This window comes from Chelonia mydas, chromosome 1 (genome assembly GCF_015237465.2).
Source record: "Chelonia mydas isolate rCheMyd1 chromosome 1, rCheMyd1.pri.v2, whole genome shotgun sequence".
In the NCBI taxonomy this organism is placed as follows: Eukaryota; Metazoa; Chordata; order Testudines; family Cheloniidae; genus Chelonia; species Chelonia mydas.
In genome coordinates, this window is record NC_057849.1 from 217,017,135 (window position 1) to 217,044,942 (window position 27,808).

General features: G+C 40.1%; 1 protein-coding gene across 13 annotated transcripts; it reads right to left on the reverse strand.

Moving 5' to 3' along the window:
* Positions 1 to 710: 710 nt before the first annotated feature.
* On the reverse strand, positions 711 to 27,706 carry PARP11 (poly(ADP-ribose) polymerase family member 11). Of its 13 annotated transcripts, none has more exons than XR_006285395.1 (10): positions 27,565 to 27,706; positions 19,881 to 20,009; positions 19,662 to 19,782; positions 18,270 to 18,345; positions 17,866 to 17,938; positions 17,651 to 17,781; positions 10,217 to 10,368; positions 9,227 to 9,705; positions 8,279 to 8,384; positions 711 to 3,429 (listed from the first exon to the last, which is right to left on the reverse strand). XR_006285395.1 is itself a non-coding variant. In XM_037913335.2 (9 exons), exons 2-9 carry the CDS (start codon positions 22,716 to 22,718, stop codon positions 9,392 to 9,394), a joined length of 1,011 nt encoding a protein of 336 aa, XP_037769263.1. In that variant the 5' UTR covers positions 22,719 to 22,807; positions 23,323 to 23,468; the 3' UTR covers positions 711 to 9,391. The 13 variants fall into 13 exon arrangements, 2 of the variants coding, with proteins under 2 accessions (XP_037769263.1, XP_037769255.1); XR_006285420.1 differs by having other exon boundaries at positions 711 to 3,432; XR_006285440.1 differs by adding an exon at positions 22,704 to 22,807 and having other exon boundaries at positions 711 to 8,384; positions 27,565 to 27,699.
* Positions 27,707 to 27,808: the final 102 nt, after the last annotated feature.

A 27,808-nucleotide genomic window follows, 5' to 3' on the forward strand; every position in this document is an offset into this window, starting at 1 on the left:
TCACAACAAAGAGATTGCACTACAGTACTTGTATGTAGGGAATTGAAAAATACTATTTTTTTATCATTTTATAGAGCAAATATTTTTAATAAAAATAATATACATTTTGATTTCTTCAATTACAACACAGAATACAATATATATGAAAACGCAGAAAAGCATCCAAAATATTTAATACATTTCAATTGGTATTCTATTGTTTAACAGTGCAATGAAAACTGTGATTAATCGTGATTAATTTTTTGAGTTAATTGCAAATTAACTGCAATTAATTGACAGCCCTAATTTTAAACAAGACAAATTAATTTTTTTTATTGTTAGGAGCTGCACTTTATATTGCCTATTGGAAAAAATGTGACTTCTATGGAATTATGGTATAGTAAAATATGGACTATCCTTGAAATGGAAAACCTTTCACACCAAGTGTATACACAAGAGAAGTGCCAAAAAGATAGTCATTTAGAAATTTGATCACTGTTTTTAGCATACTTAGGAGGACTCCCTAGCCAGCAAGGCAGATCTTCAGCCAGGTTCTTTGAATATTAACTTGATCCTCAATAAGTAATGTACAATGCAGTATGTTCATATTTTATTGTAACTTTGCCTTGATAAGGGTTTAAAAAAACAAACAACCTGTGATTTGGGAGATTTTGGGGTATCTATGTTTAACTAGGCTGCACTGAAACTATTAAATAATACCAGAAACACTCTTAAAATCAATCAGTCTTTAATGTACAAAAAATAAATAATCATGAAAAAGATTCAATACACTGATTTGGATTAGAAAGTGTTGTTTTTTTTAAAAAGAACCTTGTACTCTAATTAGTTAAAACTGGCACAAGATTGTGCAGTTAATTAAGACTACTGCATAAACTGGCACTTCTTTTCAGAATCATAAAGAACATGGATTAACATACAGTGTAAGTTTGTGCAAATCAACAGCTTAAAAATCAAGACCTTTAAAGTGTGCTTTATCTTGAGTCCCCTCCTGAAACTATGGCCTTTTGTCTCCCACCATCTAATGCTCAGTGCCCCAAAGCTGTTCAACACGCATTTACGCTTCTGGGTACTCGAAAACACTGCTAGCTCCCACGTGAGTTTTTCAAAGCAAAATGACATTAACCATCTGATCTACTGTGGTTTATTTATTCCCCCTCTTAATGCTAAAAAAAGCCGAATGTTCCCTTTGTATGTCACCTAGTTTGTTACTCATTTCTCCCATGCTGCTCTGATACCCGTCTCTTCGGGCCCAATCAGACTCCCTCTGAAGTTAATGAAAAGACTCCCACTGGGAGCTGGAAAAGTTTATGTACATTTTCTTATTCACATCTCACCATGCAACTATACCCCTTCAGAGTTTTCAAACTAAACTGGATTAGCATTTGGATAGAATGGATTCTAGGAAAACCTAGCTACAGGAGGCAGTATCAGTCATTCATGAAGTGGTGCTCTTCCCTCAAAGCGTATACTCAGGGCCGTCCTTACCCATATACAAAGTATGTAGCTGTGTAGGGCACCAGATGCCCTGCGCAGCTGCGTGCTGCTCCAGCCCCTGCTCTTCCCTAGGGCCCGCGCCCCGTTCCTTCCCCACCTCTTCCCGCTCCCCACTCCCCTGAGCTCTGCAGCAGGGCTGGACCTGCACTCATCGATGGCGGGAAGTGCTAGGCGGTGGTTCCCCCGGTGAGTGCTGGGGGATGGTTCCCTCCTGCCCCCCAAAGAGGCCTGGGGCCCGCTCCCCCCGCAGAGACCTGCCCGGGCTGCATAGGGCCCCAGAATTGCTAGGGACGGCCCTGCCTGTACTGAACCCCAACTTCATTTTAGCACACTATGTACTGCTGTCCTTTCGATAAGACATAAACCTGAGGTTTTGTCAATATATTGTAATTAAGGATCTTGGAAAACTTTTTGTAAGAAAAAAGGTGTCTCGGACAAAATTCAATTCACGGAATTACATATCGCCTGTCTATATTCCCCCTGAAGTTTGTACTGAAAACAGTATTTTTGCCTACATCCAGTCAGTCTGCTGTAAAGTACTGCTATGCAGAGTTATGTAGGTGCTGTATTCTAGTCCAGAAACGGCAGCATTGCAGAGATAGTCAAAGGTTCTCTCTCTCTAGTACAGGGGTCCTCAAACTGGGGGTTGGGACCCCTCAGGGGTCACGACGTTATTAGATAGGGGGGTCACGAGCTGTCAGCCTCCACCCCAAACCCTGCTTTGCCTCCAGCATTTATAATGATGTTAAATATGTAAAAAAGTGTTTTTAATTTATGGGGGGGAGGAGGTGTCGCACACAGAAAAGGGTCACCAGTACAATAGTTTGAGAACCACTGCTCCAGTACTTGCCTACCTCATAGGACCTTCAGTAAGGTTGTCAGGCAATGTTTGTAAAGTAGTTTGAGACCTTTATAATGAGAAGTACTGTAAGGTATTTCAGGGAGATTTTCTCTACAATGCAGTGTATTTGTTAAAGGGCTTACAGGTCAGAGGGAAAGAGACAATCTTACAAACTTGTTGGATAGAGACTTTTTCGAAACAGACTGAGGAAGTTCATTATAGTGGGGTCTGTTACTAATTATGTTTATTACATGAGTGCCTAAGGACCAATCTAGCCCATTACACCGTACAACCACAGAAGCTAAATGTTTAAACTCCGAACAATATTTCCTCCAGTGTCATTCACAGGTAAGCAGAACTGGCCTCTCTGAAAGCAGAAACATCTGGAACAATATCATCATGAGTGCTCTGACTTCCTGAACATAAAGCAGAACTTTTCTCAGCAGTGATGATTGGTCAATTAGGACAAGGTGATAAAATGGGTATTGGAATTTTGTCATAGGTATGTTGCCCAGCACAGAACTCACACCCTAGGGTGAGTGGGGATAAGATGGCGTTCAGACACTGTGTGCGCGCGCGCGCTAAGTTATGGCAGCCTAACCCTAGCTGCCCAGGGACACCAGTGCTGCCCAGAAGCTACACAACACACCTGCCCCCAACATACCTCTTACATTAGGGCTTGCAAGGAGGTCTATCACTGTCTTCCTCAGTTCCTGCCCTGGGAGAAAACTCTCCTGATCAGATCAAAGGCTTTTAGAGTCTCTTTACACTATTCTGAGCCCTTTACGTGACACAGAGGGGTCACATCAGGCTTCCTGGCTCTCAGTGCAGTGCTCCATCTTCAGCAGAGCTTACTGGGTAGGAGCTGAGCATTCAGGAAGCCTGCACAGAAAGTGGGTTTGGAGACACTTTTTTTCCCTTTACACGCCCCACCACTGTCTTTAGTTTACTTTCACATCCACCATTCAAAGCTTTGTTTCTTCAGTTTTTCTTCTCCACTACGTCTTCCCCTCAGTCCTTTCCCCACATTTGTTGCTTTGGGTCACATTTCTTTCACTAAACTTTCTTCTATGTCAAAACTCAATCTGGAGCCACTACTTAAAGAAAAAAAAAGTAATTATGTTGACATGCAGACAGCACTTTAGATCTTCTAAGGGCTAAGTATTAATACAACACTGATAATTTTTGTTTTGCATTTATAAAAATGTAAGGTAGCCACATTACATGACGAAGCTTTTTAAAAGTCACTCTTGCTGGTTAATAAGTATTGACCAAAGAGCTTATAAACCAACAGACAAGAGACACAAAAGGTGGAGGGAAACAGACACAGAAGTGAAGTGATGTGTCCAAGGTTCCACATCACATCAGTGGCAGGTACTGGAACAAAGACCTGTCTCCCGGTTCAAATCCAGTTCTCTATACAGAGCCACACGTCATCCTCTATTTATTCTGGCTTGTTTGACTTGTTTAAAATCTAATCTTTTTAAAATGAAAAATTTAATACAAAATTAGTCCAAAAGAGTTGTTCATCTGGTGAGAGTATTGCTGATAGAGATACAAGGCGCTCCTCACCATCACCTCATGCATTTAAGACGTGTGTTAGCCAGCAAGACCATCTGGCATTTTGAATCTCATTGTTCAATTAACATTTGCTGAACCATCTGACCACTGCAGCCTATACTTAAAAATGCAGGCCTTTTTACTTCATCTTGTAATGAAGAGTAGACAAGTCCTATACATATCACGTGAAGTGAGTGGAATTTACTCTCTGCTGGAACCTAAGAAAACTCAGGATGCCAAGAACTTAATTCTTATTTTGCTGCTCAAAGAGCAGCCCTGGAATCCCTCCCTGACTTCCAGTGTGGTGCCTCTCAAGGGATGAACAGATGTATCTTTACTATGTCCCAATGGAGAAGATGAAAAGGAATACACCTCCTGCAGGGGTGCAGCTACCCTTTTTGGTGTACTACAGCATTCCTGCACCCTTTCTACCTGTATAGGGGAAGTAGATGGCACAGATGTCTCAACAGCTGTACGCAGTACTGTGATTTCAGTGACTGAAGGCCTAGCTCGTACTACTGACATATGAGCTGGCCAGGGGACTCTGGTGCCAGGCTCACAGATAGGTCACTTGGTGTCAAATAGGGCAAAGCCACTGAAAGGGACAGTACCAAGGGGCTGGGTACCAAGGTGTTTGGTACAAAGATTGCTGAAGAGTCACTGCCAGAGGAAAGGGAGTGAGCAGATTTAACTGGTGCCACAGGCATTCTTTATAGACAGTATCAAGGTGCCACAGGGACCTATCTTAGCCCCACCAGCTGAAGAGCTTGAGATGAGTCTAATACGTTAACTTGCGTCTCTGTTCTGAGGCTCCTCAAAGAAGGAGACCTATGTCTCATCTGGTATCCTCCCTACCCCTTCCTGAAGAAATACACCCCGGGGGTTTCAGCCATCTCAGCCCTGGAGCTTGGGGTGGAATCGCAGCTCACTGGGGCACGAACTGAGGAGTGGCCGGAGGACTGAGTCTTATCCCCTTATCTGAGGAGGCTTTCATAGAGAACTCCAGAAAAAAAAAATCTCTTTAGGCAGGTATCCCTAGTCTTCTGAGTCCACTTAGAAAAAGAAGAGAAGATGGATCATTGGTCAGAGATATGTCTTTTGCCTAAACAGAAATGGCACTTTGAATGCACATCCTTGAGTGGCACAGACTTATCACAGCGGAGCAGGTCTTAAATCCTGGACCTTTAGTGTTGCCAATAACAACTCAAGGCCCAGAGAACCAGCGGGAGGAGAAGAGGACACATAAGGCTTAAAAATGCAAAAAAAAAAAAAAAAAAAAATTATAAGCCAGAGGGCAAACTAAGAGTTAACTACCTAACAACTGTATTAACTAATCACTAGCAACAGAGTCTCAGAGAAGCTGGTGGATACTGCAGGGTTCCCTCTCACTGCCATGGGTGGTAAAAAGGGACTGAGGGAGACTTGGGTTCGCTCCACCCTTTGTGCCCTCAGGTGGCGTGACACGAGGCCATCTAGGATGCAGTTGCAGCCCAATGGACACCACTCCCTAAAAGAATCCAATCTTGGCCACATGCATATTAAGAGAGGTACGCAGATGGCCAATTACATGAAGACCTCCATCAGGTACTGGCAACAATTTTATTCCTTGTGAATAAACTCCATTCATGGAGCCTGATTAAGACCACTTCAGCCCACCTCCTGGCATGTGGTTTACTGATACCTGTTAAAAAGGGACTGTAAGACAGCTTTCCCCAAAATGGAATCTGTCCTGGATTTAAAATATCTAGTTCCAATAAGCACTCAGTAAATGACTCACCCAGACACATTCTGGAAAGCTGTAGAAGCTGCCACAGCACCTACAAAATGGGCTTTAAGGCTACTGTTTACCAGAATGCCTGCTTGCAAGCAACAAGTCTGAAAACAAAAGACAATATGTACAGTCCACCTCTGGAATGAGATAGGTCCAAGGGAGGATTTTTCTCCCTTACACAATATTGGTGCCTTTTAGAAGGACTGAGATCTATCTAGGTAATGGAGCACACAGCACTTTCCCGCAAAATGGCTGCTACAGGAGGGTCTGATGTCTGGAGAAGAAAGCCAGCAGCACGATGGAATGGACCATGATAAAGTCAGATATTTGGGGCAAGAATATCCAAAAAGGCCATAAAATCTCTGGCTGAGTTCTTCAAACCATCACTTATAAGAGCTTCTCTGCCTTGCTCTGCAACTGAGATATTCAATAGCTTGTATGATCTCTCCTGATAAATCAAAAATTGAATATCTAGTTATAATACAAGACATTGGAAAGGCAAATGGTGGAGAATCATCAAATGGTGGTGTCCCCGCTAGAGAGAGACTGAATACCGTTGTTTGTTTTTCTCTCTACACCAACTGACACTGTAATCTCCTTTCTTTATCCATCTGGGTTCTATTACTGGTTCCTTTCTCCATAGTAGCTGAGTGCCTCCCAAGAATAAGAACAACCATGATCTTTCTCTCCCTTTAGTCCCCTTCTTTATTTTGCCAGAAAGGGGTAAGCTGAGTAGGTGTGTTTTTTTTTTTTTAAATGTCATTACTACTAAATTTGAAAGAGTGGGAGTATTGCCACGAGCAAGGTTGGTGTTTCGCAAAAGCTTGGGAAAAGAGGTGGTGGGTTTACATCATAGCTCTGAATGTTATGAGCAGAGTTGCCATTTTTATTTCATCTGGCAGCAAGCCCCACCATCCTCGATAGAGGTTAGATGCAAGGAGTTATCCATTGTCGTTGATCTTTTCCTCACCTCTTATAAGTGAGGGGAAGAACCCAAAAGAGACAGAAGCTGAGAAGGAAGCCTGACAAATGGAAAGGGTGAATATTTTCCCAACACCAAACACCCACTCAGGCAGGCATGTGACAACCAGGAAAGGGGACATGCTGAACCAGTTGCCTCAATGCCATAGTGTTGGTTGTTAAGGAAAGAGTCTAGGCACAAGAGTGCTTTGCCAGAGGAGATACAGTATAAATTTCTAGATGTCACCTCTGAACACTGATGGCTGGAACTGGACATGGTAAGTCTGGATCTGAAGGACACTATGAAAAACCACAAGATTGAAATAAATATAGCCACTGAGAAATTCTATCAAATGACAAATACACTGACTTCCTTATTGTAATTTATCTGATTTAGAGCTAAGAACTACCACTCAACTTTTCTAAAGCTTGAGATGTTGCATAGTAGCTGTCTACATGGTGTAAACAGCCTCAGTATCAAGATTTATCAATACAGATGAAGAAGATTGCACCAGGAAAGCTGATAGAGTGGGCACTGGATGAAAAGCTGAAACCACCTTCAATGGCACTCTGGACTGGTGAGATTAAGGTTTTTCCACTCAATTCCCTTGAGTCTAAATAGAAAATAAGGCACAGAGTGGACAAGCTATACAGGCATAAGTACACACAAGCAGGGTAAACATAAATCATATTGATCTTCTGAAGATATTATATGCATGCCAATCAAACACCTTTTAAAAACCAGATGTGTTGGTTACTTTTAGTCACAACAGTCCGGTAAGACTTGAGGAAAATAATGACTGGATTTTGGAAATTAGTGAGTGAACAAACAAAAAGGTACACTTTTTTTATTTTGACTTCTTATAATTTCATAATGTCCAAGTACATGTATTGTAGAGTATTTTATAAAAATAAAGAGGACTTAGGCTGCGGACACCCTACTGCATTTGCTAGTAAATCTCTGATGAGAAGTGGGGAGGGATTACTACAAGATAGGGGTGATCCCTTTGCTTGTGTACACACACTCACACTGGCAATGCTTAGCCATTCCTCCACTGCTGCTGCCCATGTTACCACAGCTACACTGCTATTTATACTCACGCCAGCTCAAGTATGTGTACATAAGCAGGGGACACACACCCCTAGCTCATAGTGTAGATGTCGCCTTAATGCGTGTGCATGCACATGTGTATTCCAAGGCTTGTGGATTGGTGAAGGTTTACTGTTCTATAGCACCAGTCATTGGTTATTATTGCAACAACACCCAGAGATGCCACTCAGGAGGCCCATTGTACTAGGCACTGTACAAGCACAAAGGAAGACACAGTCCCTGCCCTGAACAGCTGAAGAAGATAAGTGGAGGAAAAGTTTCCAAGAAATTTCAAAGAACACAAATAACCAGCATATGGTGCGACTGCAAGAGTCCATGAACAGACACAGATAAAGGACTTAGGGAGGAGGGGATGCATGTCTATTAGATGGGTCATAGTGCCAGGCTGTGCATATGCAGAAGTATGCTCCCTCCCATGCCAGAAAGCTAACACAACTTTGAGTATATCTAAGGTCTGTGTGACAGGGCAAGAATCCAATAGCAGGGATCCAAAGAGGCAGTCTCATGAGGGAGGGCCAATGTGTTTTCACTCATTTAACACCTTAGTCCCCCTTCTTCAGGAGTTTTGGTCTCTCTGATCTTTCTTCTGGTCCCTCTTCTCCTCCCCAGTGACATTCTACCTGGCAAAAACAGTCCATACTCTGCATCTATGCAAATGGAAAGAAAACTTGGTTTACATAAAATCAGCACATACCAATATTACTAAAACCATCCATGAAACATAGGGAAAAATTAAGGGATGGAATTTTTAGACGCCCTCCATTTTTGTTTAATTCTTGTTTCCATTGAATTCAATAGAGTATTACCATCAACTTCAATGGAAGTAGAGTCACGTCAACACTGGGTGCATCTTAAAATTCCAGACAAGCTAGAGATTACTACAAGATACGGGGAGGGGGAACAAAACACACCGTTTACTATTAAACAACAACTATATAGATCACATAAGAGATCCTAGCACAGGACTCTAGGGCTAAATACCTACCTAATTACTGACCACAACCGTTGTCAGGTATATTATTCTGTCACAACGACACTTCAATTTATAGGTTGTGCAGCATTATTGCAAGGTTGCTTGAAGCAGTATGAGATACCTAGATTTAGTCCTAGCAGCTGGTTCAGCTTGATTCCAGACCTTTGCCTTCCCTAGATGGATTGTTCTGTAGATTTAAACTCCAATCTACAAGTAATACATACTGCAATATACCAATAACTATTAAGCCCCCTGCATTTTGTAAAATGATAAATAAAATCTTTATAAAAGATTATTCACCTGTACACATACTGTATCATATGCATAAATATATATTTTACACATGGATAAATACATATGTATTATTTTTTAAAATGTATAGCAGTAAGAATTCTTTGAAGACATTAAATGTCCAATTTAATTAAGGCTCAACTAAGCCATATTAAAATTGGTTATAAACCCTAAATGTGAAAAGCATCAACGTTTATTTACAGGACCAACAGATGGACAACCAACCTTAAGCCAAAAGGATTTTACAGATGTAAGCCAGATTTTCCTTCACATCTCCATCTCTGTTCACCACCATGTATTTAAAAAATTTGTAAGTTATATTTCCTTCGCAAAGACATACTGACCGTCCATCACAACCAACCCAATATTCAGTTTGGCTCCTTGCAAAACTTAGCAGAATTCTATTAAATATTCAGGGTAGATTTGGTTGGTATCAAAGACAACAAAGATCTTTGGATTCCAAGTACTATCCACGCAGCTGTCGAATAAGTTCACAAAGCTCCCATCTTTTGAAGGAGGCCTCATGTATTTGGAATCTCCAATGATATAGTCTCCAGTTAAAACACGAGCAAGAAACATAACTTTATATGTTCTGAACACATGATGTTGCAGATTGACACCATGGATTTGAAAAGTGTCTCCATGCTTCATATCGTCTTTGCAGAAACGACTGGAGTACGATGCATCTCTTGCAAAATAGGTCCCTTAAAAAACAAACAGCAAAAATTATAGCTGATGACAACAGTCTCATTATGAAATCTAGAGGGCCTGATTCTGATCCCTTCTTACATCAAAATGGTGTAAGATCTGAATCAGGCCCTATCTCTCAGTTTTATTCATAATCAATCCAACAAAATTTATAAGAATTATATAGTGCTGTGCTTTTCAAGCTTTTTCAGTGTGAACCACATTTTAGTAGGGATATTGCCCCACAAACCACTTACCCTTCTGCCACTGGACCATCATTTTCCCCCACCCCACTGCATAACATCCAACTATGGCAACTATAGGAATTGCTTACTTAATATATTTTAAGTGTCTTTTTATCACATTTAGCAGGAAGAAGAAAACCAGATTAAACAATTCTCCACAGACCACCAGTATGGTAAATGCATTTGTGGGACAAATAATTGTATGTTTAGAGAGTGAAAAGCAAACGAAGTGTATTACTCACAAATTACATGGAGTGGTATTAAAGAAGTCATTATTGCTTACCTTTTCCATACACTGCAGCATGCATACCATTTATTCTCCAGTCAAAGTTATGAATGCATATTGCTTCTACAAATTCATTGCTGGTACCATGAAATAACATGTGTTCATTAATGGTAGGGACACCTCTTCTCTTCTTTAGTTGAGCTTTTTTCCTACAAAAAAAAGCCACAGCATTACAAAAGCTTCTGTAATCAAACTGGAATTGCACAGAAACAGAGGGGAAATGATACTGCAACAGCTGAATTTGAGAGAAATGACCAAATTTGATTCTGCTCCTTAAATACAGCTCAAAGTTCTACCATCTAAGGTGGCGTTAAAAGGAAGCAGTCAGCTTTTTTTTAAAAAAAAAGCAAAAAAAAAAAACAAAAAACAAACCACCCCCACATAAAACACACTTCTTTCTAAAGTCTTGGACATATCATTCTTGTAAGGAAAGCCTAACATTTACTATAAATGAATAATTCAAGAAAAAAAAAAAATCAATTGTTTCCACTTTGTTCATTTGAGAGTACTTTCAGCAGAATCAGTTTCCCTACTTGTCTTTCACACAGTAACAGGAAGGAAAAGCTTTAAAAAAAAAAAAAAACCCAAAACATTAGGAAAATAAGGTTGTAAAACTACAAAAATTGCCAGTGTGACTCAAAGGACTACATAGCATCTAGAGCTGTCAATCACAGTTAATTCATGCGATTAATGCAAAACAAATTAGCTAGATTTAAAAAAAAGTCACGATTAATTGTAGTTTTAATCGCACTGTTAAAACAACAGAATACTCATTCAAATTTATTATAAATATTTTTGATATGTTTCTACATTTTCAAATATATTGATTTCAATTACAACAGAACACAAAGTGTGCAGTGCTCACTATTATTTTTTATTACAAATATTTGCACTGTAAAAAACAAACAAAAGAAACACTGTTTTTCAATTTACCACATACAAGTCCACTCAGTCCTAGGTCTTGTTCAGCCACTCGCTAAGACAAACAAGTTTGTTTACATTTAAAGGTCACAATACTTGCTGCTTCTCATTTACAATGTCACTGAAAGTGAGAACATGCACTGTTGCAGCCGGCATACGTGTCAGATACGTAAACATACGTATGCCCCTTCATGCTTCGACTTGTAAGCTCTAAAGTTTTACATTGCTTTGTTTTTGAGTGAAGTTATGTAAAAAATAAATAAAATCTACATTTGTAAGTTGCACTTTCATGATAAAGAGATTGCCCTGCAGAACTTGTATGAGGAGAACTGAAAAATACTGTTTCTTTGGGTTTATTTTTTTACAGTGTAAATATCTGTAATAAAAATAATAATATAAAGTGAGCAGTGTACACTTGGTATTCTCTGTTGTAATTGAAATCAATATATTTGAAAATGTAGAAAAACATCCAAAAATATTTATAATAAATTTCAACTGGCATTCTATTATTGTTTAACAGTGCGATTTCAAACTGTGACTAATTGCAACTATTTCTTTCAATCGTTTGACAGCCCTAGTAGCACCCAAAACTTCTTTTGACCTTTTTTTAATTGGCTAGATTTCACATTGACAATGTCCCATTGAAAGAAAAAGGCAAAGATCAAGATTACTTGGATCAGTGTGTTGCTTTCTGAATGCTGAGCACTATATGTAGCCTATTTTTTTAAATTGCATTTTAATACTCAGTAACAAGCTACTTTACTTTAAAAATTAAACAGTTACACAGGTCTAGAGGCAAGTTACAATTTATGAAAGTTTACATTAAAACATAAAAATACTGTATCTAAAATACAATTTTGAAAACTATATTAAAATGTATACCTTGGATTTGACCATGTAAAAAGATGATTTTTCAAGTAATTTTTCATATACAATACAAATGAATGAGAATGGAAGAGGGAGACTAGTAGCACTTATTGTACTTAAACACCCAAACTAATTTAGGCCAATAATTCTAAACTATTAGATCACTCCATACAATAATTTGTTTCTTAGGCCTGATCTACACTACAGATGGAGCTTCCCAGAGCCTGAGATGAAATGTGAAACAACATATACCTTCTCTGTATATATATCTATATATCTTCTTACTATATGTTCCCTTCTATGCATCCGATGAAGTGGGCTGTAGTCCACAAAAGTTTATGCTCTAATAAATTTGTTAGTCTCTAAGGTGCCACAAGTACTCCTGGTTTTTTTTAGCAGCAGCAGTGAAACTGACAATATCAATTTCACTGCTGGTAGGCTCCCTTCTGTGAAACTGAGTGCTGCCCTGGGCTCACATCTCACTGTCAGCCCCAGGGCAGGGGGAAAGGGGAGAAGGGATTCCAGCTGTGAGCCCCGGGCAGCTGCCAGTGCCCCTCTTTAGTCAATGCAAACGCTCTTGCTGACGATGTGCGCCACCAGCAGAAGGAGGGTAGTGCGGACACCAAGAGCCAATTTAATTGCTGTAGGTCAATTAACTTAAGTCAATCTAATTTTGTAGTGTAGACAAGCCCTTAGACTGATTCTTCATGTCAAAAGGAGTTCTGTGCAGAAGAACTAACGGCTAGATCCTTCATGGTATAGATCAGGCATTAAATGAGCAGAAAGAGGAAAAAGGTGGACAGCCATTACAAAAGCTTAGAGGAAGAAGAAACTACTACAGTGATGTGGTATTTAGCAGGACAGTAGCTTAGCAATTAACTGAACTTCTTTTTGGGATTTAATGTATAGATGCAAAGCATTCAAGACCAAAATGCAGGTTGTCAGATGGGCTTTTAAAAATAAAGCACTTGTTGTTTCAAGTGCTTTGTATGGGAGTATTCAAACAATGCTTTTAAGAAGCTTGAGAGTCATTAATTCATAATAAGAATTACTGCCACTCAGACATACAAAACCCAAAGTAATTCACTTAGGTAGGAAGTTTTCAGTACATAGGATAGCTTCAAAAAAGGATTTTTGAGTTGTTTTTTTTTTTTTTTAGCATGCAGGCTACAGGCCAAACCATGCCATCAGAGCCACAGTGCCTGTTTTAAAAATACGACTGACAGGTGGTCAAGCAAACACCCTCACTTAAGGGACAGATGTCCCCTCCACTAATTCTCCCAATCTATCTGCATTACCCACTGTCTTCTCTGGATTGAGTTTCAGCCTGCTTAACTTTCATTGAAGACCCACTCTCAGCTGGACACTGGGAAAGCCAGTCAATCATACGACTTGGGTCTCATAAAACAGAAACAGAACTGAGATTCATCAGCGTGTTGATGACACTACATCCCAACCCACTGTATCACCACAATGGATTTATAAGTACATTTACCCGATGAATGACAGAACAGAACCTTGCAGCATATGACCTGAAAGACATATTTTATTAGTTTATTTCAAATTGCACAAAATTTTAAAATGATCAATCACTCTACCCACTCTCAGAAAAGGGCAGAATGGAGCTACTGCAATCTACACAGTAAATAATCTATGCTCTAAAAAGGTTTTGGATAGTAGTGCTCAACAAGTTTTTAATCAATAGTCTCCACAAACATAAAGTTAATAGCCAACAACAAAACAGGAGTTGTGATGAAGAGGCTAATATTATGCAGGCCAAAATATATAACTACCCAATTATATCCTCTCAAGAACATGAGGTTCAGATTAAACTTATCTCCTCAGTGAAAAATATACCTTGAAAAAGGAAAAAGAAAATAAGTGGTAATTCTTGTTCTCAAATGACACAGTATGTGCAGCAAGACCAGGGAGGTGGTGCCATCGAGTCCCACAGCCAGTTTTTTGGTTGAATTAACCCGTCCAAGACCATGTGCTTAGTGGGCTTCTAATGACTCAAAAGATACCCATGTCCTCAAGTCATATTTCCCACCAGCAATCACAAACTAATACATTTTTTAAAAATAGAAGTGCAGTCTGTACCCTTATATTTATAATAAGGGCAGGTTCTTATTGTAGAGCCAGTCCCCTTAGGTAGATAGGAGACCAGTCGTTTGCATTCCTATTAAAAAAAGGAACATTTAAGAAGTGGCAGCAACCTTAATTCCACAACAATACCTTCTACTTGCTCATCCTCTATGGAATGTGAACCTTCATAACCCCAAACTCAAACACTGGAAAGAACATCACTCATTCTCCAAGATAAATCTTCCCACACAAGATGGCCACTGCGCACTGGGATGCCACAAGGAATTTGAAATGCCAGAGTTTCTTCTCTCTCCATTACAGACATCACTGGGTAATCGCAGTGATGAATAAGGCTAACATTATGTCACTGAGGTTGCGGAAGACACAGAATCCATGACTTCCAGTTAACCTCCATGACATTGGGGACCCCGCAGCAGGCCAGCCTCCGCAGGTGGTGGGGGACTCTCCTGCAGCTGCGGGATCCCTCCAATTGACTGGCTGCTGTCGCCGCCACTGGCTACCCCTGACTGGGGGGCCCCCCGCAACTGCTCAGCTGCCCTCACCCCACCCCCCCCCGAGCAGCTCCCAGATGCAGCCATGGCAGCAGAGGACCCCAGAGCTGCTCAGCAGCTGCAGGGTTGCGCTCCCCCGCCCCCAGCTCCCCTGCCACTGCGGGCAGCGGGGAACCCCTCCCAGCCACTGGGCAATGGAATCCCTGCAGCTCCCAGCTGCTGCAGGGAGGTGGTGGGTAGCAGGGTGCTGGACCCTCCTCCCTCCCCATTTTGTCAGGGATGATTTTAGTAAAAGTCAGGGACAGGTCATGGTTTCCATGACCTTTTGTTTATTGCCCATGACTTTTACTAAAAATATCCATAACAAAATCATAGCCTTAGTGATGAGGTTCGCCTGCTCCAAATGACTGGGTCAGACAGAGTATTTCACCCCAGAAAGTAGCTGAGCCTTTGAGACAAATCTTTAGGTTTTCCCCAAATGGAAAAATAAGGGCAAGCAGTTTCTGGACTGAGATGATTCCCCTCATGTCTTTCTACTCCACTGAACACAAAATTTTAATACTGTATATTACTTTGCAACTAACACATAGTAATATTGCAATACTGTAAAAATCATACTGCACGCAATAACAGATTCCCATTCCCGAGTTCATGTTTCCAAAAACAGGGTAGTGGGAACTCCATAGCTTTGGAGTTTTTAAAGCACACACTTTATTGTGCAGTGGTCCCTGCTGCCCATCAATTCCCCTTTTCAGCAAAAGGTAGAAAATCGAAGAGAAAACAAATATGCATTGCGAACTCTGAAGTCAGTGGGGATCTAGTATCATTTCCTGATATTCTTATTCACGGAAGTATGCCTCAAATTGAAAAGCTTCAGGGATACCTCTATAGAAATCCACTTTAACGCAACACATTGTTACAACAGGGACACTTAGATATACAAGTTTCAAAGTAGCAAGATTGGTACAAAAGCACCAATCAAAGCAAATCAAATTTTTAATTGTATCTGTATTTATATACTTAAATGCATTCCATACCAATACATTAAGAGAAGGCTAAAGTTGCAAAAATTAATCACTCAAAAGCCAGAAAATGAGAAAATTAAGACTCAATATGCAATCTTAAGACACCTCTCTCTGTAAATATTCACTAGAAGCGTGCAATTACATGATCACAAGGTATTTTTCAAATACAATATACCATACAATTTCATCTACAGCATAGCACCTTTTAAGCCCATGTAGCACCTTAATATTTTTTCATTGTTTACTTATTGATTTTATTGTCAAAATGGTCCAATATATCTTCATGTTGACTTTTTATAAGTTCCTTTTCTAGAAAAGTATATATTGACATTTCCAAGGGCAACCGTGTGATACATGATGTTTGTGAAGTGCAAATATTAAATAAAAGACTGATCAGAGAAGAGGTGGGAACAAAACTCAAGAACTCCTAACTCACCCTGCCCCATACAATGTCTAGTGGGAAAGAAAGCAGGAACGTTCAAGCCAGCAATGGCTTCTGCAATACTGACAGACTAAACTTGGATTTGCTGCACTGAGCTGGATCCAACAGAGAGACTTCACCCTACACTAAAATTCATAAAGAGAAAATGGTAAGGTGAGAAACTTGACAAATCGGGAGTACTTGTTTTAGTCACTAGACACGCAACGAATACAACCCTATGAAGGCTCATTTTACGAGGAGTCTGTTGTGACACGTTCACTTCATCATAACAAAATCTTGGGGTCCACCACATATACTTTCTGAGAACAATGACTGTAGTCACCTCTACCAGCGAGCTCACATAGAGAGGAGTAGAAGAGAACCTAATGTCATCCTTCATGACAAGGTAGCTGTGCTTGTGCTCTTCCTTTCCATATGTTGATGAGGGAGCTCGCGGATGTTGCCACACATTCTTTACCAGTTGGATGACTATTTACTGTTCAAAGATTTGATATATTAAAAATGATCATGAAACTGTGGTAAGGTTTGGTACCTTATTGTCCATGAAGAAAAATTATCTTTCTAGCAACATGGGCTAGGGACATTCAGCTATTCAACTCCTTTAATAACCAAAGAGGAATTCACATCAAACCATTCATACCATTCAAAATTAGAAACATTTTTCAATGTAAATTTCTCCAAGAGACTAACAACTGCAGATAAACTGTTTCCCTGTTTCAGACAAATTCAACTTTTGATAAAGCCTTTCAAAATCTTTTTTTTTTTTAAATAATTGAAAAATGGCTGCAAAGTTAAATTCAGATTTGGACGTGAACTTCTTCAAAGTTCAAAGGCATTTGAACCCATCTTTAGAAAAACCAGATGTAGTCTTAACATTCCTAGAATATAACAGTAAATGGCAAAGGCTGTGAATGCCAATCTACAATTTGTGCAGCTATACTTTTCCCTCTACATCAAAGACAGTGTATTTTTCACAACTGTTAAATCAGGAAATTAACACACTGCTTAATCAATTTAAAGTGCAGTTCTAATTTGAAAAGGGATTTTGTAAAAATGGTACCTTCTTACCCCACAAATCTGCTCCATGTGCGTGTTGAGTTGTACCTGCTGACTTTAGTGACCAAAATAAAAATTAGATCTGAAACAGATTGCTTTGCATGCCTTTTTTAAAAAAAGATTTTTTCTTTAGTTTAAAATTTGAACCTTAGAAATTGCATATCAAATGTCAGCGCAAATGAAAATTTTATTGCAACAGTGCTTTTCAATTTTCTCATTGTTTTTCAAGTTTTAAGCAGTTTGTGATCTTTAACTTATGGTTGTTACAGAAGTAGCATTAAATTCCAAATCCATAAAAATATCAGGATCTTTAATAGGAATGCTGATACATGACTATAAACACACGAGCAGGACCAATTAGGGAAAAGGAAAAAGAGAGCAGATGAAGAAAGGGTGCAGACACAATAAGCATTCCAACAGTTTTATAATTAGATGCAGTTTAACTATTTCTGCTGCATGACTTTAAAAGAGATTTATTCTATTAGCAGATCTAGTACAATGTTTGTTTTAGAAATAATCTCACCTGCAAAAAAACTCCCACAAGTCTAGATTTTGAATTCTCTGAATTCTTTTAATTCGGTTGCTATCCATTGTTTTCCCAAACAGACTAGAAACTTCATTATATTCATTTGTTTGTTTTTGCAAAGGAATAAGCTGGAAAGAGAGAGGTTAGTATAGTTTCACTGAAGTCCATTGTTCTTTCATCATATGTATGTTCCATGTCATAATAGCTCTTACCTGATACGGTTCCTCTGTATTTACATTCTCCCAGTGTGAAGGCATTGGGATAGCCTCATTTTCACAGATATAACTTCAAACACAAAAATACAAGTTAAAACAATCACACCCAAGAGTTGAAGCTTTTCTCTTTCCCCAGTAGGATTCCTACGCTGTACAGAATTTTTTACTAATCTATAATTTGACACAGCGCTTGGGTCCTGAACGGGGATTCAAACTGTGGATAGTTATTTTTAATGGGCAAGGAGAGATTTCCTCCTCCTTCGCCTTCCCGCTCCAATCTGTGTCCCCAGATTTAATCTGAGGGGGGATAAAAAATAATGAAGAAATTTTAAAATGTTTCTAGTTCATCTTACTAGAGGAATGATGAATTAAACCAACGATGAATCACCTTTAGTTCTTACCTGAAAGCACTGATAGAAAAGGGAGCTCGCTTTATTGGACGCTGTTTTCCAGTAGTCAGATTGGTTTGTTTCATCACTGTATATAAAATGAAAATTAAGTGAGTACCAGAAACAGTCAATGTACCGAAATGTAAAGCGTTTGGATGTCTCAAGTGTTGAGAGAAGCATTCCAAAATATTATTGTCCAACACTACTAATACTAGAATGCACAAAACATTAGCTCCCACATACCATGGGAATTCGTACTAAATAAGCACTTAAGACAGACAGTGCATATTCACTAGTGATGAAATCCTGGCACATTTAAGCCAATGGCAAAACTCACATTGATTTTAATAAGGCCAGGATTACACTCTAGACTTCTGCATCTAAATGCTAATTTTAATGCAGTGCAGAAGCCAACATCTTTGTACTACATTTAAATATAAAAGTGATACTATATTAACGGTATGGTGAAAATTATGTTATGCTTAACAGCTGCCTTTAGCATTTTTAAGCAAAGATTCAAGATTTAAATATAGTTTACAAAATCTGTTTTTAAAAGTAAACTAAAGAAGACAATACAAAAAGTATTTAACAAAATACAAAATTCTGCATGACTGTACATGTTTTCATACAGTCCACCACTGCATTACCCTACAACTGTAGACTAAGATATACAAAGACTGCTATCCACAAAACAGAACACCCACATCACCTGAGCGTGACAGGTCTTTGGTCAGTTTAATATGAAAATACAGATGAAACTATACGTGCAATATTTGAAATATTCAGAATGAGAAGCTATTACATCGCAACTTTCTACATATTTAAAACTAACTACACAGTAACTACACTGGAAACCATTAGTAACCTGTGATAAAGAGTCCATACAATATGAATATACGAGATCTTTACATAAAGTCATTTTCTAGAAAATGATATCTGATGCTCTGATGAACATATCAGAGTTGGCTTGTTGAAGTATCTGCGAGCTGAATTATATTGTCACTTTATCAACATTACTTATATAGTTTGTGTGAAGACAGAAAATCGTTTTCTGCAACACTTGCCGCTTGAATATTTAGAAGAAAACAAACTTTTAGTGTTTCCATTTCTCCGAGTTTACGGTACTGCACGACTTATATTTCAAGTGAGAGGAGACAGGGCAAACACCAGCGTTACTGAATAGGGTATGCTACTTAGAGTAACAAAGCTAGAAGCCTGAACCACATGACTTTCTCCATAAAATGTCAAATGTACGTTCATATAAAGAAGGACTTCCCAATTATGCTTTTTTGCACTACAATACAAGAGCTAGTTAAGGCCAAGAGCATGTAAAAAGTACTGGTCAACTCTTGTCATGAGAAACCTACAAATATATAAATACTTTATTGTTAGAGAAAGACATACCTGAAAAGTCTAACTTGTAGTTAAATTTTGCAGTAGTAAAAGAAACAGAGCCTTCTGGATTCATTTTGAAGCTCCTTTCAATGTCTTCACTGCTAACTGAACACTGAGTGTTTGAATCAGTCTTCAAAACAAACCAGAAAGGACATTTTAAAAGTTTAAATACAGTACATTTGACAGTGTGGAAGTTATCATAGATAACATAATCCCATGTTTAGATACCTGAAACATATGCCATTTGCCACATTCAGCCAAGTAAAACCAGCCCCATTGGGTATCAGTTGTATCCATCTCCTCCTCAGGAATCTCCATCTTTGGAGAAAATTCTTCTGATGCTCTTTGAAGCATTTCCTGAAATAATCACAAAAAATATCTTCTATGAAAATCCATTATTTATAAAAATCTGTTATTTCAGAAACACTAGTTTGTCTTGATTTTTTAAAAATTAATATAAAACTCTTATTTGGAAAAAAAGCTAAAAAGCTACTATATGGGGCAGGAAAGGCAGGTACAACACCCTGGAGATCAGGCTCCCTTAGACACTTCCTCACTCTTCCATCGGTCTAGTTTAATAAATAGTACCCCATAAACTGGCTTAAACCCTTCCCATTCAGGCCTTTCTCAAATGCCTGAAAAAAACATACAGGCCTTCAGAAAGCCCTCAAGGTCAACAGACTCAGGCTGTGTCCAACCAAGGAGAGATAGTGAGTGATTTCCGGAGTTGAAGGCCCTACTAGCAACCCCATTTACTAGCTCAAGCACCTCCACAGATCTCACCTACTATACTACCAGACAAGGAGAGGGAAAGTTTCTTCAGAAATTAGGACCCAAACCATTTAGAGCCTTTTGATTAAAACCAAACTCTTAAATTTCACTGGGTAACAGACAGAATCCAATTCAAACCATACAGCACAGGTGTAATATATTCCCTTTAAGAAACACTGCTGAAGAAGCAACTGGATGAATGAATACCCAGGATTAAAAATAAATACATAAATAAAATCTCATTTTAAGACTTAAATCTATATTTTGATTTAAGTGAAACACAGATTTTTTTAAAAAATAAACCTATTTAAATCTGCAATTATGACAACCTATGTTAAGGCATAAAGTTTAAACTTACTAAAATCTACTATAATAATTTAAATTAAATATATTAAGTAGTACATTAGCTGCCAAGTTTCAAAGAATGTTATACTACTGAACTAGCAGAACTCACTGGCTAAGCGCCTGGAACCAGCGTTTGTTGAAATGTTAAATCAGCTTTTAACAGCACTAGCCTCCTCCGCAGGTACAGAGAAAATATTTTCTTACTTTCAGTTTATTCAACTAATTCACTTCAATGACTAGTTCATTCACAGTTAAGGAGCCAATGGTAGTTGACAAATTAGGAAAGCTTTGCTCTTTTCTCCCACTTTGTGAATAAAAGTTAAGTGTGAGAGAATGAGATCTACTACTTATAAAACCCTAAAGGACATGGTGACCAGAAACAACCAATTCACCAACTACAGATAATACTGCCTTTGTTTAGTTTTAGATGCAAAACATGCTTTGATAAAACTTTTTTTTCCCCTTATCTATACAGCACATTAAGGTAGTTTTATTTAACTCATAAATAATTTTAAAATGCTGTTTTTTGTGCATTTTAATTGACTCAATTTCCATTCAAATAGAGCTTGACGCAAATTAAAAGTAAATTAACTAGTAAATAAGAAATGTATCATTCACCATTTTCTAACATAATATAAATATAAAAATTAATCTGAATAAATGTAAATTAAGCTATATAACTTGCTTAAGTAAATGTGTATAGATACAGTGTATCCTTCTAGTTAGCAAAAAAACAGTACCACATTTAGTGTAAAGGCTGTATCTAGTGGCAGTAGTTACCAACCAATGCGAATCAACCTTTCTTCAGGAAAATAACTAAAAAGTATAAATACAAATCAAGATTAAAATTGATTATTTAAATCAAGGTTTCCGTCTTGCTGATTTAAATCAATCCACACCAACAAGCAAGGTGAAGATTCTGAATAGTCTTCAAAATTTAGTCCCACCAAGAGCCTGGTTAAAGTAATCTAATCTTGAGGCACAGATAGCAGCAGCAGAGTCCAAAGAAAAGGTCACAACCTTCTAGCCAAGCACACAGAAAGAAGTACTGCTTCTGGTCACTGCTGCTACTTGGGCACCGAAAAGCATATGGGGTTCTATCAATGCCCTCAGACTGTGAACACATTATGACAAACAGTGAACACATTCCCACTTGAGGGACATGTAATCATCTGATTATTGTTCCAGCTGTTTTTATCAGCATTTCCTTGGTCTTGTCTGAAGCTAAGGTTGAATTCCAGCTTTCATTTTAACAACGTCTTTCAGTGGAACCTAATCTGTTAAACTATTTTTAAAAATATATATGGGGGGGGACCGGAAGGAGGGAGGATGAAGCAAACACAACACAAGCTATTTTTTTTTATTAATTGGGGGGAGGGGGAGAAAGAGGATTAAGGAAGGAGGAGGGGGAGAATAGAACACATTTTCTCCATACAGATCAATCAGAAATGTTGTGCTTCGATAACTCTAAAATGGATGAGGCTAGACATGTCAAATTTGGACTGGTTTGTACCACAGATGTCATTAGATAAGTTGAAAGAAAACTAATTCAGTACTCTTGAATTTAGGTATATTTACAGTTAGCATTTTTGTACATATTTGAACTTTTCTGTTATATTTGTAAACCCATTTGGAAGACACCTTAGTCAGTTAGATATGCCAGTAAAATTTGTAAGTTTCCAAACAACAGTACTTACAACATCTGTTAGGGAATCTGGGGACAAGAACATACAGACCTAATTTCTTTCACTGCAACAGAATCAGCGCTTTATCTCCACTATAACAGAAGTGTCATTCTAATCATTAAATGTAGTTACAGAGAGATGTCAGTAAGAGACTTTAAAAGTGTTGATAGCAGAAAAAAAGAACAAACAGTCACAGGAATTGACAACTTAATTTGATGATGTAGAATAAGATTGAAAGAATCTGTTTTACCATTAATCCAAACATTGTACTCAAGCACCAACCACTGGCAGAGCATTCATCCTACTTTGCAGAAATCACTGACGAGAGGACTTGCGAAGGCTGAAAATCTGGAACTGAACCATACAACATTAACTGTCACACCCTCCCCTAATAGAATCCTTCACACACAATGACATGCTTGGAAGCCCTTACAAACATTTAACCCACTGCATGCAAACATGATATATACCCCTCCTTGGCTTGCGAAAGCAAGTGAAAAGTAACTGTAAAATGTATAAATAATAAATGCATCCTTCAGAGAAGAGAACGTGCCATCCTCCCTGAAAAATGCAATAGCCCATCTATCGTTTGAAAAGTACATACTCAATTCAGAGGACATTCCCAACCTCCTGTTTCTGTGCAAAAATATTTAAATACTAGTGACAACCGAACTCCAAAATCACATGACCATGGTTAAGATCGTGGATGCCTCACAATCAACTCTGAGGTCACAGCACAGAGATAAAATCCTTAGTGGTGGTTTAAAAAACCCCAAACTTTTGCATTGCAATGGATGAAGGCTACAACTCAAAGACTCCACAGCTTTCAACACAGTTGACCATAAAGTGCTCCTAACCTGTGTACATACCCTGAAGTAGGCAGCAATGTTTCCAACCTCTCCTTGAGGACCCTCACTTAGAGAACCCTTTGATGAATCCACTTTTCCCCCTCTCCTCTTCAATATATACGTGAAGCCTCTGGACAGGTGGATGGACATGGGTTCAGCTACAAACAGTACACACAACTGGAGTTCATTGGTATCTCATTTTCTAAGATATAACCAGGATGTCACAATGCTTGCAAGATGAAGTATAGCCTACTTAGATTAAATCAGAGCAAAATCGAGAAATAATGGTTGAAAGGGAAATATCCTGAGGAACTCGCTATCATCCAGTTTCACAGAGTAAGTCTACATTACAATATAAGCTTGTGCTTGAGCCTGGGCTCAAGGCTAACCCCCCCCCCCCCCACGTCTACACTATAATTGTGTTAACCCAGGGCTCAGACCCATGGTCCCAGGACCCTGCAGGGCTGGAGGGTTCAACCTCAAATCAAAGCAGGACCCAGGGTACAAGTTTGAATCAAGCTGAGAGCCAGGGTTTAAGACCTACTGCTTTGCAGTATAGATGCAGCCCTGCTTGAGTCAGGTCCCGGGAGTCATCTGAAAGTATTCCACTATTCCATGGGACAACTTCCTTCGTCCTCTCTATCCCAACAATCTCCAATCCACTCTATTGAAAATGAAAGCCACACCCGCATTTCAAACTGCGGCAGTTCAGGTCAGAGTTAATCCATTCTGTACTGATCACTGATCTGCAAGCACACTATCAGAGAGCCTCCTTAGTTTACAATGGAGAGTGAACTGATCAAGCCTTTTGCAAAGCGAGCTGCTTCTTGGTAATATACAGGGCAGGCAGTAATGTATTCCCACAGTGCACCTCAGTCCTACGGCTAGAGTAGCCACATTTCAGTTGTGTGGCACTAGGGATTGTGGGATATGGTTACTTTGACTCAGGTCTGTGCACTGCAGTGTGGATGCCAGAGCACCTAGGTTCTAACATGGGTCAGAAAATTCTTAACCTAGGGTTAAATTACAATGTAGACACTCAAGCCTAGGGTTCCCTAACACAGGTAAGATGACTCGAGTCCCACTAATCCTGGGTTTACATTGCAATGTAGACATATCCACAGAGGGCATCTCCACAGCCCCCTCATTTGTCAACATGTTATGAAGTCTCAGGGTCCTGTAGGATTCATCACGGATGTTAAATCATCAAGTAACATTGGTGGTAAAGGCAAGTCTTCTCTTTCAGTTCGCTCCTTAGTCCCTGATAAAGATTTGGTCACAATGATAGGTATTTGTTACTTACAGTCTGCATTACTGTAATCCACTTTATCTGGGAGCTAACATGAAAAGAATGCCTTCCCCAAGTTCTTTACAATGTAGCTGCCCACCTCCTCATTGGGATGGACAACCGTACGTACATCACCACTGTCCTCCCAGCACATTTCCAGTGTCGGTTCAAGGCCTTGACACTGATCTTAAAGGCCATTAGTGGACTAGGAACCAGCTACAATTGCGATCACATCGCCATCCATGCCCCACCAAGATAGCTGCACGCCTCTGGGACAATGCAGCTCACAAGACGAATTGCAGAAATATAGCACTCATCTGAGAGTCATAGAAAGAGCTCCAAGAGGAACTCAGACTAACCGAGCTTAACCACCTATATCTGCCTCTTTGCGAAACCTTTCCTTCCAAAATCAGTTAAATTACCAAATCAATAGTCCAGCTGTTGCCTCCGGTCATCATGGGATAGGGACTGTCTTTTGTTCTTTGTTTGCATAGCACCAAGCACAATGGGGTCCATGTCTGGGGCTCCTGGCAGCTATCGCAATACAAATAGATAATAATAACAGCAACACTCTGACCTTCCTTAGGGAATGGGTTACATGGGAAGGATCCTTTTTCGAAGGAAGAATAAGAGAGCGTAGTATGAGGGAGGGTTTCTCAAAAAAATCTATAAAAGCAATTTTGAATTGAGGTGGGTTTTTTTGGTCAGTGCACTGGGGATGCATAAGGCATGTGAGCTAAAGTGAGAAGATATAAAAAAAACCCTAGGAAAAGACTAAATAAATAAATAAATAAAACAAGCAAAAGACTCAAAAACTAACAGGAAAAAAATGTTTAAGTACACCAGAAGCAGGAAGTCTGCCAAACAACTGGGGGGACACTGGAAGAAAGAGATGCTAATGGGACACTCAAGGATAAAGCCATCACGGAGACACAATGAATTCTTTGTATTGGTCGTCACTGCAGAGGATGTGAAGGAGATCCCCACACCTGAGCCATTCTTTTTGGGTAACAAATCCAAGGAACTGTCCCAGAATGAGGTGTCAATAGGGGAAGTTTTGGAGCAAATAAATTAAACAATAAGAAGTCACCAGGACTAGATGGTATTCACCCAAGAGTTCTGAAGGACCTCAGATATGAAATAGCAGGACTGTGGTATGCAATCTATCACTGACATCAGCTTCTGTACCAGATGACTAGAGAATAGCTATGTGACACCAATTTTTAAAAAGGCTCCAGAGGCGATCCTGGAAATTACAGTCTGGTAAGTCTGACTTCAGTACCGGGCAAACTGGTTGAAACTATAGCAAAGAACAAAATGATCAGACACACAGATGAACGCAATTTGGTACAGAAGAGTCAACACGGCTTTTGTAAAGAGATATCATGCCTCGCCAATCTAATTAGAATTCTTTAAGGGGTGATTCAGTGGATATAGTGTACTTGGACTTTTAGAAAGCCTTTGACAAACTCCCTCACCAAAGGCTCTTCAGCAAGCAGTCATGGGATAAGAGGGAAGGTCCTCTCAAGGATCAGTAACTGGTTAAAAGACAGGAAACAAAGGGTAGGAATTAATGGTCAGTTTTCAGAATGGAGAGGGGTAAATAGTGGCATCCTCTGGGGACATGTAGTGGGACCAGGGCTGTTTAACATATTCATAATTGATCTGGGAAAGGGGGTAAACAGTGAGGTGGCAAAATTTGCAGACGATACTAAGTTACTCAGGCTAGTTAAGTCCAAAGCAGACTTCAAAGAGTTACAAAGGGATCTTACAAAACTGGGGTGACTGGGCAAAAATAATATGGCTGATTAAATTCAATGTTGATAAATGCAAAGTAATGGACATTGGAAAATATAATCCCAACCATACATACAACATGAGTGATCTAAATTAGCTATTACCACTCAAGAAAGAGATCTTGGAGTCACTGTGGATAGTTATCCAAAAATATCCTCTCAATTCCTAGCAGCGGTCAAAAAAGCGAACAGAATATTGGGAATCATTAGGAAAGGGATAGATAACACAGGAAATATCATAATGCCACTATATAACTCCATGGTATGTCCACACCTTGAATACTGCCTGCAGTTTTTGTCATCCCATCTCAAAAAAGCTATATTAGAATTGAAAAAGGTACAGAGAAGGACAACAAAAATGATTAAAGGTATGGAACATCTTCCATGCGTGGCAAGATTAAGAAGACTGGGACTGTTCAGTTTGAACTAAGGGGGGAATATGATACATCTATAAAATCATGAGTGGTGTGGAGAAAGTAAATAAGGAAGCGTTATTTACCCTTCACAGAACACAAGAACCAGGGGTCGCCCAACGAAATTAACAGACTGCAGATTTAAAACAAAGGAAAGGAAGTATTTCTTCACACAAGGCACAACCTGTGGAACTCATTGTCAGGGGATGCTGTGAAGGCCAAATACATAACAAGGTTCAGAGAAGACCAGGGGAGGAGAGGACAAGGGATGGATCACGCCACAATTGCCCTGCGATGCACCGGGCACGGCCACTGCTGGAAGGCAGGACGCTGGACGAGACGGACCCCTGGGCTGACCCACTGCGGCCCCTCTCATGTCCCCCCTTGCAGCTCCCCCGGCTTGCTGGGAGCGTCACTTCCTGCCCGTGGCTGGCCCGGCAGCGCTGACGGGGGGGGGCGGGGGGGTATAAATCCTGCATACATTAGAACCCCTCCCCCTCAGGCGGAAAACCAGACACCTCCCCCCTCCCCCACAAACAGCCCCCGCCCCCGGCCAGACACGGGTCCGCCCCGCACTGCCGGGATACGGGCGGCCACGCTCCGGCCGCAGCGCGGGGCGGAAGCCGAAGCGGTTCAGGGGCCGGGGCGTTTCTCGGCGGGGGGCGGCTGCTGTCGCTGGGCCGGGAACCGGCTCCGGAGGAGGCGGCGGCGGCGGCGGCGGGCCGGGTGGGGGGGGGGGGGGGCAGGCGGGAAGCGTCGCACTCACCGCATCGGCCGCCCCCCACATGCTGCCGGCCTCGGGCCGGGGCCGGGCCCCGCGCTGCCCGACGTCACTGCCCCAAGCTGGGCGCTTCCTTCCGCAAACGTCAACAGCAGCGGGGGCGAGGCTACAGCCACAGATGATAGGGAAGGGAGAGGGGCGGAGTCACAGTAGGGAGGGGCGGGGTCATATGCAAATCAGAGAGGGGTGGGCGGGGCTTTGTGGCCCCCCACCTGCCTACCAAAGAACC

Excerpts from the sequence above, each read along its gene's own strand:
- PARP11 (XM_037913327.2), bottom strand. The coding sequence starts at position 27,585 with ATGTGGGGGGCGGCCGATGCG. Across the intron at positions 17,782-17,865 it reads ATACAGAGGAACCGTATCAG|CTTATTCCTTTGCAAAAACA; the intron begins GTAAGAGCTATT and ends CTCTCTTTCCAG. Across the intron at positions 10,369-17,650 it reads TTGTGGGAGTTTTTTTGCAG|GAAAAAAGCTCAACTAAAGA; the intron begins GTGAGATTATTT and ends TTTTTTTTGTAG.